We start from the raw sequence: 13,427 nt of genomic DNA, 5'->3' as shown, positions 1-13,427 counted from the left end.
AATTCAGATGGATCAGGGCAGGTGCAGGGACTTATATAGGATCTACAGGCAAGCTGGAGCCCTATGAGTTGCCTAGGGCTGCTGTTACAGAGTACCACAAACTGGGTAGCTTAAGATGACAAAATTTCACAGTTCTCAGGGCTAGAAATCCAAATTAAGGTGTCAGCACAGCCATGTTCCCTGTGAAAGTTGTAGGGAGGATCCTTCCCAACCTCTTCCAGCTTGTGGTGGTTTGCCAGCGGTCCTGAGTGTTCTGACTCACAGCTGCATCTCTCTCCCCCCACTTCCCGGACTCTGTCTCAGGGTTCACATGGCGTTTGCCCTGTATCTCTATCTGTGTCCAGATTTTCCTCTTATAAGGACAACTGTCACATTGAATGTAGGCCTACCCTAACGACCTTATCTTAATTTGATTATATCTGCAAAGACCCTACTTCCAAATCAGATCACATGCACAGGTACTGGAGCTTAGGACTTGGACATGTCTTTGCTGTGGCAGGGGAACACAGTTCAACCCATAGCAGTGGGTATCAGGGAATGGTGAGCCGAGGGGCCCAAAAGCATAATTTCTTTCTATAGTCAGGATCATATATTTTCCTCAGTACAAACCTAAATCATTCAGAGAACTTGAATTTGTTCCTAATCAAAAAATCCAGGTATTTTCATGTGAATAAGCCAAGGCTTTCCCTAAATTTATACAGTCGATTTTTCCGCCCTTGTAACTTACATGTAAGACTTTTCCCTATTAAATATTATAGTGTTGGCTTTGGCCAAGAATTCATGCTGGCCTATTGAAATAATTTCAGGTATTAATTCTGAATCTTACATTCACCATCCCCCCTAGCTTTGGGACATTTATGTATTTAATAAGTGAGCTATCAGTGACCTGATTTATGGCATTTTTAAATGTTGAAAAAGTGCTGGCCAAGAACAGAGCCTTGTGGCACATCACTAGATGCTTCCTTCGTGCTGTGGCCCTGACCATCTGACTAACTCAGTCACTTGTTTAGCTAGTTACCCACTCATCCAAACCACATTTCCTCTTCCCAGATACCCTTGTCTAATCCGTGAGCAAATAATGATTTTTATTTAGCTCAAATCAAAATATACTACGTAGCATTTCCGAGCAACCCTGACTTCCTCACCAACCCCCAAAGGAAAAAGAGCAAACGTTAATGTGCATGACTTGCTCTGAAGGACTTCACTGGTGCCTGTTCTTTTCACCAGTCTTGCTAACCTTCTATTTCACCAATCCATTCTGGAAATTTCACTTCAGATCAGCATTAGCCTTACCTGCCTTTCGTTTCTAGAATCTAGTTTTCTGTTCTTTTAAAGAATCAGAATGGTATTTTTCCCTTCCATTAGCACCTCTCCTATTATGCAGGTTTTCTCAAAACAACCAAGATTAGAAAATCCTTACTGATGAGGTCATGTAAATAAGAAGCACTTTTAGCCCCAGTCTTCATTCACAGCCCCCTTACTTGCATCTTCTGGAAAATGCAGTAAATTCAAGCTATCTTGAGAGTGAGGCATATTACCTTCATTTGAAATATGGTAATATTGTAAAACTGATACTAAAGTAACTTACAGCATGTGACTCTCTTTGGTTCCCTTCTTCCTCATAAAGATAATTCCTCTCTGATTTTCTTAAATTTTAAATTGTAAATTTTTAGGGCCATACTACTCTGTCTTTGGAATGATTGGTTATCTGCAGTGTCTAAGGACAGTCTTATTCAGAAGCAAACCAGTAGGAAGCCAGTGTGGGAGCCCTGTTTATCCTTTTCCATCAGATCCGCTCTTCAGAGACGTGACCACTGTCACAAGTGACCCTTGAACGAAATATCTAAGTTTAGAAACATCAACTGTGCTGGCAGGCTACATTAACATTCCCTTGCCTATCAGCTCAAGTGTATTTTTTTACTAATGATACATTTATATTATATCCCCAGATTTCTTAAGAGCTGAAGTGAGTAAAATAGACATTAATTTCCTTTTCATTCTGTTCTTCAGGCGGGCTTTTCAAGGTCATGGGGCAGTCAGGATTTATTACTTAAAAAAAGGATGGCCTGACAGTATTTGGAAATTGATATGCTGGTGCCGTGTTCTGGATCAAAGCCAACATTAGTGTTCAGTCTAGGAAATGTCCTATTTGACTCTGTCCTTTTTTAGCTTGTGTCAGAATCAAGAGAAAGTTCTAGGTAATTTGCACACTCTGTTTTAATAGTTTCAGATAACTCTCTGTTTTGCTTCAGAGAGCATGTTTACTTTTACTCTCTGTCACGCTGTTCTTGTTTTGAATGAAGCAATCATTTATGGTTTTCGGTATTGAAGTTTAGTGCATTCAGTTTCTACAGACTCTGAAACAGTTCTCTGGTAGTGTGTGTGTGTGTGTGTGTGTGTGTGTGTGTGTGTGTGTGTAAGAGCTTTCTAGTTTTGATTTCTTTTAAAAAGAGCAGAAATTTAGAGATAGTTGCAACAGGTTTAGGAACCAAAACTCTTCTCGGTGTTTTGGTTTTTTTTCCCCCCAGCAACCTTTTACAGTTTCCTTTTTGGTAGCAATTTTTAATTCCATGTTAAACACCTAAATTACCTTGCTTCCCTCATTTGTTTTTATAAGCTAAATTGGGATAAAATACAAGGCCATGTTCATTTTCCAAGGCAAAATGTAGTATTTCCTTACTCCCTGCAACTGCCAACCTCCCTGAATTCCCCACACCAAACACTTTAAGGGGAAAAAATGTGTACTCCATGTTTATATTTCATTCACTGAACCAATATATATTGAGGGGTTTCATTATGCAAAGATCTGTACTGAAAAGTAACCATAAAAATGGTAGGCCTACAGTTTCTCAACATTTTGTGGCTTAGGACCATGTCATTATGAAGGTGAGGAGAGTAGTCTAGTGCTCTCCAGTGGTTAGAATTGGAAGTGCTGTTATTCCAAAGAATTCCGGGGCCGGGGTGTGCGGGGCATGGGGAGAAAAGTTTAACATTTATTTGTTACCAGACATCTGTTATGTGCCAGCACTGTTCTGGCCCCCTAATAACAGTGCTGTGAGTTAGACGTTGTCACGCCCTAGGTGATAGGTATGGTACAGATGGGGATGCTGAGGCCAGACACCCACACCAGAAGCACGGAGCTGGTTATTGGCTGAATGAGCACTTGAAAAGAGCTTGCTCTCTCTCGGCAACTCCATCTGCTTCCCAATATAATATTGTCTTCCTTCTCGTAAAGTACTATATCATCCTGAAGGTGAGATTGTTAAAGCAAAGAAAATACATTACAGTTTTTGTTGGGAGAGGAAGAAAATTTTTTCAATGCTCTATCATTGTCAGTTCATAAATTCAACTCAGAAAGAAAAGACCACTTTATATAGTTAAATTGCCTTTGTTTTCAAAGTTAGACATTTATCAGTGTTTTGAGACTTTTCAGGACTCATTTTTATGTTAGATAATCTATGTTTTACTTGCAAAATTCTGGGTTCCATTTTCAGCAAGTATTACTTTCCTCTGACATATTAGTACTTGGGAGCACTAATTTGGTCCTGGCCATCTGTGACTGCATCTGTAAGTGCTGCAGTATGGTGACTTGTGGCAAAAATACTGTCAGAAGATAGTGTCAGTGACCCTTTGTGTGCTGTGTGCTCTTAAAAAACCAGAAAGTACTGTAAAGCTACTTTACCTTGATTGCAGATCATAATAGACTGGATACTAAGTTATAATAGCAGATCTATATAATAAATCAAATGCTTTATAGTGTTCTTTTCATTTAGAAGAGAGGTATAAGTTTCTCATAGAATATGGCAAAAAGTGCATCTTAGCCATTTCTAATGAGGTAGTTTTAATATTCATTCTATATGAATTATTTAGTTCAAGCCATACATGCAGTACACAGCATCAATTGTTACTTTTGTATAGCATTTATAATAGATTAGCTGTGCCAGCAGGAACGTTGAAAAGGCAGGGTAGCAGGAGTGGTTCTGCATTTAGTCACAGAAGAGGTTATACTCATCCCCAAATCTGGGTGTAAATTACCAATTTTATTTGTGTTCTGAAAGAATGTGTTTATCTTAAAATTTCAGTGTTTTGAAAAACTAGATACATAGATGTATATGTTTTCTCTTGAAAAACATGATACTTTGTCCCAAAGCTTCTGTTATTTATTCTCCAGCAGCTCACATGTCGTAAAGCAGCCCCTCTGGCCGAGGGCTGGACCACCCGAGGATGGTGTGCACGTCTGCTAAATTAATCTACAGGCTCCAGGTCTGGGACTGGGGCTGAAATTCACTGTCCTTTCCAGGGTAGTTCAGAAAAGTGAACCATGGTGATTCCTTTTCTCCGTCTCCTCTGCCTTCACAGAGGCAAGCCACTAGCTTTCTGTAACACAGATACCGATACCATAGGTTATTTTTCTCAGATGTTAAAGCATTTGAGGCTAGTTAGAAGAAGTCCTCTGTCTTAAAAACTTCCCTGTCTTTTAGAACCTTTCCATTCTTCTCCTAGCTCTCCTCAGCCCTCCATGGTAACTTCTTGAACTTGAGTGTTATTGCTTGAGTACAGAGAGCCAAAAAAATAATAGTAATAAATAAACCAAAAATGTGACATCTCTCTTTGCTAATTCTAGCCACAAGGTTTCCATTAATCTTACTAAAATCCTGCTTTCATCATATCATTCCACAGTTGCAAAACCTCCAGCCACATTCTGTTCCCTGACTCCTTTTCCTAGAACCCAAGGCCCTCTAGGACCTTTTCAGACTTGATTTCCAATCTTCCCCACACAGCTCGCATTAGACAGATTCTTCTGTTTATTATCTTCCGTGGCCTACCTGAATTTCTGTTTTCCCCAAAGTGTTTCTTGCTGAACTTGACCTTTATCCTACATTTATGCTCCTTTTATTTAGCATTCATCATACAGGATCTCAATATTCTTAATTATTTTTTAATATTAAAAATTTCTTACATTCCCCCCCCCCCAAATTATCCCCCTCAGAGGCAGGAATGGCATCTTACATACTTTTCATAGGCCTTGGATGGTGAAGGGCATGCTGGAGACGTGCTCTAAATATGTGAGGCTTGATTTGATTTCTGGGTCTGGCCTCCTTCTTGACTGTACTTGTCTTTCCTGCATTCCATTCACCTTCAGCACCAGGTTTGGTTTTGACCTTTAGGGCTGTAGCAGCTTTTCTTGCCAAGCATTTTCCTTCTTCAAACCCTGGCTCCCATTCCAGCTGCAGCTTCCTTTCCGTTCCATATACCAGGAATCCTGTATGCACAAAGCACATCCAGCCGTACCGCACAAGTGGAAGGGGCGGTTAACGAATGTTAAGAGTTAAGCCAAAACGACTGAAATTAAAAATGGAATATCTTTCTGTACCTTTAATTTTTGTACATCTTAGAAGTCTTATAGAAACAGTGAAACTCTTCAAGGCCAAAAAGGTGAAGTCTTAGAAAATCTGTCTGATATTGATCGCCTAATTTTAAAATTTCACATACATATACCTCATCCTCAAATGCTTACCACTTCCTATACCAAGTAGATAAAGAAAATAGAATGAGCTGAATTATTCAAGGTACTGAGGATTCAGGATAACATGGATAAATGACTCCTTCTGCTAGAAAGCAGAACTAGAGAACTCTTTTAGGCCTCATTGTCCAGCAAACTTTTCTATTAGCAAAATGAATGTAATTTATACTTTCTTTTCCTTCCCCTATTCAACCACTGTTAGAAGACCTAAAGCAAATTGTAGGAAATCCCCTTTCCTGGGAGGCCATTGGAAAGATAAAGCAGCAAAAAAAAGCAAGTTAGAAAAATGCATGTACAGTATCATCCAGGTGTGAGTATATGTCTGTGAATTATTTTCCCTTTTCCCCCACAAGTCCACATTAACAAAGGGCTCCTAATTCCCAAATCCATTCCCACCAAATAGATACCTGCATTACTCCTTCTAAGCTTTAAAGCCAGCCATACCCCCTCTTCACTGATACCTTTGTTCTCTTGGGCCTCTTATTCCAAATAGAACAATGTTGTCTACCCAGAAAGTCAGGGAACTGCTTTCTGAATGTTATCAGCATCTGTATTAGAGGCTTTAGCAGTTCCAGGGTCTGCCCTCATCCTCATGCCACTTGTTTGGAGCTGCGCAGATTCACAGTGGGAGCAGCTTTGAACCTCTGGAACAGTCTGTGTGGTTGGCGACCAAAGTTTCCACACTTGTCAGCATGATTGGCCAAGCAAACTTCTGTCTCCCTTCTTTGCTGCTGTGTAACCTTTATGGGTCCCTTACTCACTCCGCTCCTTCGTTTCACAACTGCAAAGTGGGAATAAAACTTCACCTATTCAAAAGGTCGCTGTGAAGATTAAAATAATTGACCTAAATCACATAAAACAGTGCCTGACATAACATAAAAGCTGTATAAATGTAAGCTGTTACTTCTGCTATTCCCCTGAGTTAACTCACTAGGTCATAGGCTTTCCATTGTGGGCGCTGATTTGATAGCCCATAGAGGTTTTGTTTTTTTCTCATTTCAATTCCCTCTCCCTCCTTCTTGCTAATTATTGTCATTTGCACGGGCACAGCCTCTCTCACGGTGGTAAGTTTCTTTGTCCTTCAAAGGCAGTTCAGCTATTAAAACAAAAGCAATCATCCTATATGCATGAGCAATATCCCACCCTTTTTCACAGTCGGTTTTTGTTTACATTATAGGTGTACACTTTTTCTTACTGTTTTTTTCCACACACCCATTGCTTTTTTCAGTTTAATAACGTTTGTAAAATAAACTAACATAAACCTTGCCAATCACCCTATGGTGCCTTAAATGAGTTTCCAACTGGGATGACCAATACTAAAATAACTCGTCAACCCTTACCGCCATCTGTTGGTGGTGGGTGGAATGGACTCTTCTCCAGAGCCTTGGCTTGTAACTGGCCATGTTCAAAAGCTCCAAGTTCCCTAGTAGATGAGAGAGAGGAGAAAGAAACTGTGTGCGCACCTGAGTGCCACGTGCAGACACTTGTACGTGCATACTGGACAAAATCTATAAGGATGGGCTTCCCTGGTGGCGTAGTGGTTGAGAATCTGCCTGCCAATTCAGGGGACACGGGTTCAGGCCCTGGTCTGGGAGGATCCCACATGCCGCGGAGCAACTAAGCCCGTGAGCCACAACTACTGAGCCTGCGCATCTGGAGCCTGTGCTCCGCAACAAGAGAGGCCGTGATAGTGAGAGGCCCACGCACCGTGATGAAGAGTGGCCCCCACTCGCTGCAACTGGAGAAAGCCCTCGCACAGAAACGAAGACCCAACACAGCCATAAATAAATAAATAAATTTAAATTTTAAAAAAAATCTATAAAGATATGCATCAATCCATTTAACATTTCGTATTCAGGACTTCAGGTGATTCTAATATTTCAGTCTGCTTTTCTGTGTCTTCTAATAACAACAAATACGCATTTCTTTTGTAATTATGCTAAATTTTCAGAAAGGTAGAATCAATGAAGGACTAAGTGATGGCAGAGGAGAAAATGAAGTTTTATTTTAGTAAGTGCAAACTGAAATATGCTTAGATTTTATATTATAGCAGATGAAAGAAGAAATGGAAATGGGGGAGAAATGACAAAAGCTGGGGTACAAACAAAAGAAACTTGGGTAGCTTCTAAGCGAAAGGTTTTATTAGCCAATAGATTTAAATGTGAGTTTTTACCTGTTATCCTCTCCCTTTGAAATTTTCATTATTCTGTAGTCATGTCTCTTAATTACTCTTTATCCTTTTACTGTCAGAGCTTCCTCTGAAGTGGATTAATCTACTCTCAGCAAAGAATATTATATTCTGGGTAGCCAGGACTGTGCATCTGAGCCTTGTTACTTTGAAGCTGGGTAAAACCCAAAGAATCTTCATCTTCACATTTTCCCCATTAAATTCTGCAGCTTGCTTTCTTGGGCATGCATCTCCTTGGTGTCCTTGGAGTGTGAATCCTGCCAGTCAGGAGGCCTGTTTTCTCCTAATAAATCCTATGTCCCTGTTACTTGACTTTTTTTTTTTTACAAATTAAGCTGCAGATAGGAACAAGGGGAGGTGAAAATCTGGTTGCTTTATGAATTTCTACCCAGATATCTGTTATTCTTGCAGGCACTGCTGATCAACAATAGAATTAGACTAAATGCTAATCATCTATAATGACTTCTCCCCCGCCCCATCCCATCCCTTGCCTCACATTATTAAATCTTAACTGCAGATAAGACTAGCAGAGGGGAATCGGGACCGCTCTGAACCCTGCTGCCCCCTTTCCTGTTCCTTGAGGCGCCATTTGCCAGACGGCTCGTCCCCATATTGTAGATCTTTCTCATGTCATCAGAAGAACTTGTTCTGTACTCCATTCCCACAACATGGTGACTGCATCAGCCCCTGAGAAGCTAACTGAGTGAAGAGCTCACAGAAAAAGATATTGTAGGAGAGGAAAACGCTTCAAAACCCTGCCCCACCACCACCCCGGGTAGCTCCAGAGAAGTGTCTTACTGAGCCTCTGATTGCATGGAGGCTAGTATGCAGTAGTACCACAGAGTGAAAACTGTTTTGACTTTCTGGGAAGTCATGGGCTTTCAGTGTTAACCCACAAATCATGATGAAAACCACAGTAAAAAGTAAAACCGATAAATTTCAGACATATTTCTTCTCCTACACACAACCCCCATCCCTCCTTCAACCATGAACCACAAACTTATTTCTTGTGTCTAAAACGAACAAACAAAAAACTTGCTTTGGTTTGAGAAATTCGTCTATTCCAATCCCTTAATAGAAGAGATCTTCCACTTTTTTCCTCACCTTTCATACTCTTGAGTATGTAAAGGAAACATTGTTTCTCAAAATTATGTCACAGATAAATTGCAGTGAAAACTTAACTGTTTTTGAGCTTTGAGGTTTTAGGCAAGATCTTAGTCTCAAAATTTCTATGAGCTTTTGTTTTCCCATTAGCAAAAATGGGAATAATAACAGATACCTCATAAGATTGTTGTGAAGTTAAATAAGATCATACATACAAAGTGCCTAGAACTTTAGGAACTGAGTAAACGTTATTCCCTCTCTGGTTTCTTATAAAATCGCCCACTAAATGGTTGAGGAGATTAGGGATAGTTTCATGGAAAAGTTAGTGTTACAACAGGTTCTTTAAGTTCAAGCTTGGATAGAAGGGGGCAGTGGAAAGATAAGAGAACCATGTTCAAAGTGGTGTTTAAGGCAGAGTAATGCAGCAGACTGGGTTGGAAGGACCAGAGGCTAGAGGCAAGAACTATGATATGCCTTTTGTATAGATGTAGGCACAGTGAAGGGAAGGAGTGAATGTTACACACATGTCAGAGGCAAAACTCAGAAGAGTGATTGACTGGCTGGATTCGGGAATGGCTGAGTTGAAGATGTCTCAAGGACCACAAGCTTGGTGGAAGATTGGGAATGTGATGATGCTATTGAATGAAACGAGATATGAAGAGGAGACAAGGAAAATGTGTTTGAGGTTCTTTGGGGATGGGATTTAGAAAATAGTGGACATGAGGTAAGATTTAACTAGATATTTAAGTATCTTAGTAAGAAACTAAGATAGTTAAGTAAAAAGAAGACAAAAACTAAAGATTTGGTTAGATTAAAAAAAAAACAGGAAGGAGAAATGGGCTTCATCAAAGAAGATGTATTAATTAAATCTGTGGCGCTGGATATATTTCCTAGGAAAAGGAAGGGTTAAGGGCTGATTATCAAATGTGACGAAAGTACTTGGTTAAGGAGAGAGAGGAGGAAGCTGAATGGGCCAAAAAAAAACACTGAAAGAGTGCCCAGAAAGGTAGGATGAGGTCCTGAGAGTGAGGGTCCTAGAAGCACAGGTGTGGAAATGAGGAGAAATGTCCGATGTAGCAAAGATCAAAGAGAACCCAAACCAGAGTAGAGTGTGGCATGGATTGAGTCTAGTGCTCTCAGGAGCCTCTTCACTTTTCCTGCTTCCCACATCTTCCTCTCTCCATGTCTTCTTCCCCATTATTAATGCGGAGAGCAGAACCAGAAGGGTAGAAGGCCAGCCCCTGACCTTCTCTAAATTTGCTTTCTTCTGTTTGGTTTACAAAAGACCCTGAACTCTGTGACCGCAAGCAAAGTCTCTTAATCTCTGTGACTCCCAATCCCCTTATCCTACATTGGAGTCATACCAGTTTTCTTCCCTACTTTTGGAAAGGGCTGTGATAGGGATGCAGTCTAAAAGCGTTTTCAGCTAAAACTTGTGCAAAAGAGAGAGTGCTGGTAAATATCAAGCTGTCAGTGACCTAGGTAGATAAATGGTTGCTAAAAGGTGGTCTTTAAATCACTTATTGTTTCTGTTTTGCAGAGTTTAAAAAAAATTTTTTTTGTAAGCTTCGTGACCTGTGTTAAGGTTGTTATAAATACTCAGAATCTCTGCAGGGAATTGAAGGTATTTGTGTAGCCTTATGCCTCTTGGATGTAATTGTCATTTGAACCTTAAATTATCTTTACTTTCATGTGCCCAGTTAGTAATCATTTGATTACATGATTACACAGAGTGAAGATTAACTGAGGGAGAGAGGTGGCCCAAGCCATTTGTTTCCTCTAGATAAGTATCTTTCAGCTTGTTCAATACATAAAATAGAAACCTGCAACATTTAAAATGTTTTAAAGTGCTGCACAGATACTTCCATTTTCTAAAACTTTTAAGAGTCTTTTTAGTCCTCAGCAGAAATCATGAGAAAGTAGTATTAGAGAAAATGTGAAAAATTTAAAGTAAATACATAGGAAAGTAAAATTTTGGAATTTACCACATATAAATGGGGAAATGTCTCAGATACCTCAAGTATGTTATGTGCATTCTCTAAAAACCTAGTAATTTTTAAGAGTTATTTTAAGAGTTATTTTTCAATAAGAGTTATTTTTCAAAGGTTTTTCTTCTCCATTTTCAGAAGACAAACATAGATAGCGGTGCTTTGCATTGTGGTCTGGTCACTGTGAAAGGGTGTAGGTAGTACATATATTTAAACTCTGCTGCCCTTTTGTTTCCGATAGCAGTGCCCTCAATTTTAATATTCTGAATTTTTTTCCTTCTTCTCCCAACTTCTGTTGTACATTAAGGAATTTGAACACATTTTTCATACAAACCCTCATAAAAGTAATGCTTAATTCCTGATTCATTGTTTTATATTTTTGTATTGCCTATTTCTTGCACACACGTGCCCACACACACATTAGTGAGTACACCGTATAACTATTATTACAGCATTAAAAGAGGTCTTAATAAAGGTATTTATAAACAGTTGTCAAAATCTTAGGTAAAAAAGACCTGTTTTAAATATCACATTTAAAATATTTAAATAACACATCAAGTGTGTTAAAGATATATACGCATACGCACCTTTCTGTGGTGATCTAGAGCCATGCAGAGCTGCCTGCAAAAGCAAAATGGATAGATATGATCCAGGCAGCTTTCCCACCATGATTAGTTCATAAAGGCTATGTTGATCTTAGTATTTTCCATTAACACTTCTGTAGCCTTGCCTTTGGGTTTGTATTTGACCACAGACATGGTGTTACTAGACGAAACTATTTTTATAGAGCTTACATTCCATTTTTTTGGTCCCAAGATCATCAGGTAAGTACCTGATTCCTCAAAGCTAAACATCAAACTGTAATCCAAAGATTCAAATGAGAGGCCTAGCTGTTCCCCCTTTTTAGTTTTTAGTTTGTGTTTAGAATTCTCATTTCCCGTCCCCTAGTAAAGATCATTTTGTACTTGAAAGTTTGCAGATGTTTGATAAGTGTGTGTGTTCTCTGGACTTAGACATTAATAAAGGTTCCTCAATGATAACTTCTTTTTTTCTCTTTTTTTTCTCAGATATGGGAAAATTGTTTCCACGAAGGCAATTTTGGATAAGACAACGAACAAATGCAAAGGTATGTTTCCTTGGCTGATGATTTGCTAAATCAGAGCTTCAGAAAAATAATGGAATTTTAAACTTGATCTTTGGTTTCAAAACTACCTCCATTTATTAAAATCCAAATCTTACATGTCACCCAGATTCTGTCTTGCGCAATGGCAGCATATTGCTTGCGTTTGTCCCTGGTTGAGTTTTGGCTGGAAACCCAACAGCAGCTAGCCCTTTGCCAGAATCCCAGATTTGATGCCAGTAGAGTTAACATGCAAAATACCGGCTGGCATTTATCCCCTGCTCTTAAAAGGGGAGTAGAGTTAGAAAATAGCTTTTCTTTCCTGAGCCTGAGGAGATTAGAGCTGCTTACTGAAGCCCATTGGACTGCACTAAAGAACTGAAAAGATTACATATTGTGCAAATTGGCTCTATTAATTAGAGTAGTTTTAAGCAGTACTTAATTACATGTTTCAATACTCCCAATTGTTCTCTGCTGAATGCCTGTTGACAATATTGGCAGCGGGGAGGAGAGAACCATTTTCACTGACCGAATTGTAATAGGGAGGGGAGGTCATACGCCCCTTTGAAATATGCTGCTGCATTAATTTGATGCACTGACCTTCAGTTTTCCGTGTAATTAGGATGAGCTCATGCGGCTCCATGAGCTGGAAGAGGAGGCGTCTGGAGTAGGCAGCACTGATGCTCCGTGGTTCTGACTTTTAATGATCCAGCATCTTAACAATAGGCATGTGATTTCTAGGAAAGGGGAAGAATGGAGTCAGCTGACTTTGAGTCTAACGACTGACCCCGTGAATTGAAATAAGGTTGACAGGAATAGGCAGAGAAGGCAAATCTCCTCATTAATTAGACCCCAGTTTTTCAAGTAGTGGGGACGGCTGTGGCTTAGCACAATCTGAAAAAGGCAGAGAACATAAATGAAGCCTCTGGATGGTATGGTAGGGCCTCACCATAGAAGCCAGCCGTTTCCTTTAATCTAGACTTGAAGTGATTCATTGTATTTCTGTCTCTTCTTCAAAGCTCCTGAATTTAAAGGAGCTATTGTGGCAAATACCTAAGCCCATGTTTAGTCAACATGGCACATTCAGGCAGTTTTGCCTTAGGACGGTGAATAGAGCAATGCTTTACGTAGAGTGGTACTCAATTAATATTTTCAGTGAGTTAAACTGGAGAGAGTCAAATTGTAGACTGAAATGTCTACCCAGTTACCAGATTAGTCGTGTTTACCATATTTTAAAATGATTTGGGTGAGCAGGGACACAGAAAAAAACCTTTCGGTTTTATAACAAAAAAAAAACTGACTCCTGCAGGTATAAAACAGGAAGCTGATCTCAGCATTTGTTTCAAACCAAGAGAGAAATCACAGTAGAGAAGTCATTTTATAACCTTACCCTTCCTTTTTTCCTCCTCACCTCCCCAACCCCCTTACCCCCCAAAAAGAAGTCTTCGCAGCAGATCAGTGCGTTAAAAAAGCACAGCTGCCCTAGTTACGTGAGGGAGAGGA

The 13,427-nt window shown here is 39.7% G+C and overlaps 1 protein-coding gene across 1 annotated transcript in view; it reads left to right on the top strand.

Moving 5' to 3' along the window:
• The window catches only part of RBMS1 (RNA binding motif single stranded interacting protein 1), a 128,361-nt gene that overhangs the window by 75,607 nt on the left and 39,327 nt on the right, over positions 1-13,427 (top strand). Inside the window, exon 3 of the mRNA XM_079710728.1 lies at positions 11,872-11,930. Within this exon, the coding sequence (XP_079566854.1) occupies positions 11,872-11,930 (59 nt within the window). The remainder of the gene's footprint in view (positions 1-11,871; positions 11,931-13,427) is intronic.

Source organism: Hyperoodon ampullatus (assembly GCF_949752795.1).
Source record: "Hyperoodon ampullatus genome assembly, chromosome: 8".
NCBI lineage: Eukaryota > Metazoa > Chordata > Mammalia > Artiodactyla > Ziphiidae > Hyperoodon > Hyperoodon ampullatus.
Note: the sequence above shows the minus strand (reverse complement) of the source record. Positions and strands in the feature narration are given on the sequence as shown.